The sequence below is a fragment of the Aplysia californica genome, unplaced genomic scaffold, assembly GCF_000002075.1.
Source record: "Aplysia californica isolate F4 #8 unplaced genomic scaffold, AplCal3.0 scaffold00044, whole genome shotgun sequence".
NCBI lineage: Eukaryota > Metazoa > Mollusca > Gastropoda > Aplysiida > Aplysiidae > Aplysia > Aplysia californica.
The window spans coordinates 619,077-624,617 of NW_004797314.1; the positions used below are offsets into that span (position 1 = coordinate 619,077).

General features: G+C 44.3%; 1 protein-coding gene across 1 annotated transcript in view; it reads left to right on the plus strand.

Moving 5' to 3' along the window:
- Positions 1-250: 250 nt before the first annotated feature.
- LOC101863796 (1-phosphatidylinositol 4,5-bisphosphate phosphodiesterase epsilon-1) overlaps positions 251-5,541 on the plus strand; it is a gene marked incomplete in the record, with an annotated part of 159,988 nt that continues 154,697 nt past the window's right edge. Inside the window, 2 exon segments of the mRNA XM_013079213.2 lie at positions 251-2,214; positions 3,313-3,384. Of these exon segments, the coding sequence (XP_012934667.1) occupies positions 256-2,214; positions 3,313-3,384 (2,031 nt within the window).

The following is a 5,541-nucleotide window of genomic DNA, read 5'->3' on the forward strand; positions in this document are numbered from 1 at the left end:
CCTGTCTGTGTGTGTATGTTTATGCGTGTGTCAGAGAGAGAGAGAGAGAGCGTGTGTGTGTGTGTGTGTGTGTGTGTGTGTGTGTGTGTGTGTGTGTGTAGTTGAACAAATAGTTCATAATTTAACTTACGTAAACCTGATACATGTATTAGTTTCAGGACAAAAATAAAAATTGATTTCTTTTAGTCCCGAGACGTCACTTGATATTTGTACATAAAATATACATTGGCCACTTTTTCTTTCTAGGATGCGTCTATGGAGGAGAAAGACAGAGACACACAAACGCCATTTATCCGTCTGAGCGGCTCAGCTAACAGTCTGACCGGGCATTATGACGGAGACCTCAGCTCATGTCCACATTCCCGACCCACATTTTCCCCCCTCAACTCGCCCTCCTGCTCCACTGAAAAGCTTGAGTCTAGTGCTTACCACCAGTCTCTCCGGGAATATTTCCTCACTGGATTACCCATGGTCGTCCATCCTGTGATCGTTCTACGTCTGTTGTTTCATCGACTTTTCGGCAACATGATACGCCGAAAAACTCTGTACTCTGACGCAAAGCTCAAGCCTCCGAAAGTGGACAAGGTCGATATATGTCCGCCTAGGAAGCCGGAGCTGTCTCAAGGGGATGGGGTCACGTTGGCGAAAGAGCAGCAGCATTCACACCAGCAGCAACAGCAACAACAACAGCAACAGCAGCAGCAGCAGCAACAACAGCAACAACAGAATAAAAGATTTGGACCTGAAGAAGGCGTGGGGTTACAGGATCAAGAGCAGCAACCTTTGCTGCAGCAGCAGCAGCAGCAAGGGAAAACCCCCAAACCGAAGCCAAGTCTACGAGTTATGATTTCAGACTCGGGGATCGACGAGGACGAAGGCCATACCCATGACCCTGATGATAGAGATGTGATGATGACTGGAACCGGTAGCGAAAAGATTTTATCACCGAAGTCTCAAGCCACCGGGCAAAATTATTTACAAAGTAAAAATGGAACAACGACAAAACTTGCCTTACGCGCTATTGGAGAGAGCCTAGTTACACCGCTTGATCTCGACATCATGTCGAAGAACGGAGAATCCTCAGGACGCCAAATCGGAGGCTCGGCAACCACACCCCCAGAAGTGGAAGCATCTGGAGCTCAAGAGCTTCCAATGAAAAGCCAGAAGAAGTTATTTCGTTGGCCCAGCAAGAAGCGGCTGTCCAAGTCACAGGTGAACGTGCAACTGACTCACCAGGACAGCATCGTGAGCCAGCACAGCACTGCCTCCAGCAACGACTCCTCAACGCCGGAGGTTGACATCGTGGCCTTCCAGCGAGAGCTAATCAACCTGCCCACTTTTGTGATGGAGACCCCGCCCTGCGAGGTTTCCCCCGTCTTCTCCCGTTCCAGCTCCGTACCCGAGAACTTGGCGTCTCGACACCGTTCCAATCTCATTAACAGCTCCACGGGGCAACTGCACGTACACACTGACATCGCTGACAGCAAGCACAGCCCGAGTCGACCAACGTTCATTTTCCCCGGCACGTCCTTGTCTGTGGGAACCTTCAAAACGGGCTCTATGGTTACGATCACCACAACGGATGTAGGAGGGAAGAGCGAGAGGATTTTACACCAACCGTCCACTTCTTCTTCCGCTGTCCCTGTTATTCCTTCTTTATCGGATCATTCTCATCATCACCACCACCGTCCACCTGGACGCATCACGTCACCAAAGGGCACTCCCCCCGCCACAACTATCACTGTGCACTTCGAGGCTCCCTCTTCCCCAAACCCTTCCACGTCCAGCCAAAGCCCTCAAGCTACTCAGTTTGACTTCCCGACCATTCCACCCTCGACCAGTTTCTCCAACCACCTCTCGGTCAAACAGGAGTATGGCCCCCCATCTATGCTGTCCCCACTCCAGCAGCAGTTCATGCCTCACACGTCCCTCTCCAGCCCAGCCCTGTGCTCCCCCACCAATGATCACAGAGCCAGCGGTTCTCCCTCGTGTGTCAGCTCCACTTCTCCTTCCGCCACTCCCAGCTATGAGATTTCCTTCCAACACAGGGGTGTGCTGAAAGTGCTTGAGAGCTGGTCTGCTATCTGCAAGACAGATCTCGAGGGCAACTCGCTCATGGCCCTGGAGACTATGGAGTTTCTAAAGCGTCTTTCCACCATGGGCCATGAGTACAAAGTCTGGTGTCAAAAGTTTGGCAATTCTTTAAGATTAGAGGTAACTACTACATATTTTTGTTTGCTTTCTTTTCTCTTTTTCGCTAAATCTAACGATCTACCAGACGTAAATAAGTCATTTTTAAGGAGACACATAATTTGGCTCCATAATTTGGGAAGTCAGAGAGAGATAGAGTGACAGACAGACAGACAGACAGACAGACAGACAGACAGACAGACAGACAGACCGACAGACAGACAGACAGACAGACCAACCGACCGACCTACCGACCGACCGACAGACAGACAGACAGACAGACAGACAGACAGACAGACAGACAGACAGACAGACAGACAGACAGAGACACAGAGAGAGACGGGGGCGAAAAAAGCAGAAACAGTAAACTTATACGAAGGAAATATTCTACATTTTATTTATACATCCTTCTGAGTCAGTTACTGAATAACTATTCAATTTGCACCCTTCACTATAATATACGAGTAAGCCAATATAACCGGTTCTCAATTGAGGAAGGGGCGGCAGTTGCCCACTATGTGTTTTGCTTGTGTGAAAAATTACCTGACATTGACTTTGCATTGCTTTTCTTTATAACTCTCAACATTATCAAACAGGATCATGTCTTTCTTCCTCATTTCAGTAGTCCAAAACGCTTTAAAAGAAAGCGACTGGAAGTTTCATGAATTTTGTTCGTTTGATGAACTTTGATGGGTACATTTTTATAAAAGCAAAAATATTTTTGTACTTCTTATTTAGAGATTCAGCTTTATACTTATTTTGTATTAATCTTTTTAAGATAGTATCAACTCCTTTCAAAGAAAAGTGGGCAAAAAGACGATAGAAGAGGATGGGGAAGCAGAAGATTACTTTAAAAAGAGTGAACTGAAGAACAAAATGAGGAAAAAGCGAGGGAAGAATTATCTGCATACAAAAAACAGTGATATAAAATAACATTATTGTTAACAAAATAGCCCGACTTATGCTTACAGTGCGGGGCTTATTCCTGTTAAACTTGATAATAAAAGGTTTAATAAAAGATTTGCTTAAATAATCATGGCTGTCGTCCCCGATAAATGCCATACATTGTATGAACATGTTGTAGTCCTCACTTCATAATCTACTGTATTTGTCATCCCCCAGGAATGTATAGCAGCGGATAAAGCAGCCGAGGCAAAGGACGACAACGCTTCAATACATATGCAGTATAAGAAGGTAAAAAAAATTGACATTGAATTACATTTTCTTTTTCTTTTCGTTAGGTACACCCTTGACCCTCACTTTTCCCTTTTCTTTCTTCCTCTCCTCTCTTTCTCTCTCTCTCTCTCTCTCTCTCTCTCTCTCTCTCTCTCTCTATCTATCTATCTCTCTCTCTCCCTCTCTCTCTCTCTCTCTCTCTCTCTCTCTCTCTCTCTCTCTCCCCCCCTCTCTCTCTCTCTCTCTCTCTCTCTCTCTCTCCCCCCTCTCTCTCTCTCTTTCTCTTTCTCTTCTCTCCCTCTTTCTCTTCTCTCTCTCTTTCTTTCTCACTCTCGTATTCTTTCTCTCTGTCATACTATTTCTATCTAAATTTCTATCTTTTACTCGTTTTCCCTTTGTGCATGCGTGTACGCGTATGGGTGCATTTGTGTGTGAATATTATACTACTCTGATAAAAAAAAAACACCAGTCTCTAATCTGAACGCGCTAAGTTGAAGCCCTCTGATATCCACGCACTGCTTCACTTGCTGCCTTTGTTCAGTAATAATCTCAGTGCACCCATGTGCCAATTGGGGTTGTTTGCGAATATATCCAGGCTTCGGCAAAGAGCTGACGAATTAATACCTGTATGGAACGATTCTTTTAGCCCACGATGTCAAGGAGTAATATTTCAAAGCTTCGATTTCCTGTCATCGATAATCGATATACTCCCATTTCGACTGAATATTTTTCGATTGCAGTGGCATGAGCTCTAATACTCAGCTAAATTCGCGCCCAAAGAATAGGAGAAGGGTTGGGGTGTTTAGCGTTCCAGATTACGCAAACCATCGTCAACATCATCGTCGTTAGCATCATCATCATTATGGCATTATGCGTCATCATCGTCATCATGTTCGTTGCCTTTATCATTAACATCATCATTTTTTTCTCTTATCAACTATACGACACCTCCCCCTACTAGCCCAATAGCCATTGAATAAACGTTGACCTTCCATCTTAATGTTGTTCTTTCCTTCTGTCTCTTCCCTTCCCATTTTCTCAATTTCTTTCTTGCTTGCTGTGTTTGTGTGTTTGTCTTTGTTTGTATGTACATATGTTTCACATACACTCGAATGTAACATAAACATTCAGACAATCTCGCACAAAAATAAGCACATTATGCTTTCCCCTCACACACGTACAAGTTCGTTTCTTTTTTTATCCTGACGCTGTTTTACACAAAGACAAAACGACAAGTCTATTAACAGTTTCCTTTCCTAGCCCTCCCTTTCCTTCCACCCCTCTCACCATCCGGCATAATCGGCTCCCCCCTCCAGCAGGCTATTACAGACACGGGTACCCCGATATTGGATTGTACTCCATCAATTAGGCTGTGTGATTAAGGGAAACTCGAGGTGCTGACGTCATTTCCGGGGAAAACCAGAGTGCCAGACACCAGATTTGGTAGTCACATAAGCTTGTGACAGCACGACTACCGCAACAGCTGTCGTAACCTTAACAAGTTTCCATAAGAGCTTTTTGAGTAATAGAATTTTTATGGTATTTTGGACGAGGTACGGTACTTACAGTTCAGAGGATGGTTGAGCTGTATTCTTTAGTCTCTTCACGTTCACTATAGAACAACATACTGATAAAAGCGAAAGTCTAGATTGTGTGTTGCCAAAACTTTTCTTATTTCTTATTTGCATATATTATCACCAAAGAGTGTTTGAAAGTAGGGAGAAACGAGTTGCCGGTTTAGCCTGGTATTTAGTTTAATAACGTATTCCTTGCTCTAAAAAACTTTTATCTTTTTTCCACCGGCGTTATCGAGGAAAAAAAAAGAATTAGCTGTCCAGACAAACAAATGATTTTATGCTCTATCCATTATTTCATTTTTCATAGGGCATCTTGCTCTTCTGGGCCTATCGTTCGATAAAATTTGAACGTTGGAGGTTATACTCTAAATACTGATAAGTGAGCCGTACTGGCATCTTAAAAAATAACTCATAATATTATGTTTCGGAAGCTTGACAGAGGGTCCTTGCTTTGTGTTTTCTTTCTCTCTTCTGCCCTCTTTCTCCATTCATTTCTCATCCAACCCAATCCCTATTCCTTCTCCCTCTCCTCTCTCTCTCTCTCTCTCTCTCTCTCTCTCTTTCTCTCTCTCTCTCTCTCTCTCTCTCTCTCTCTCTC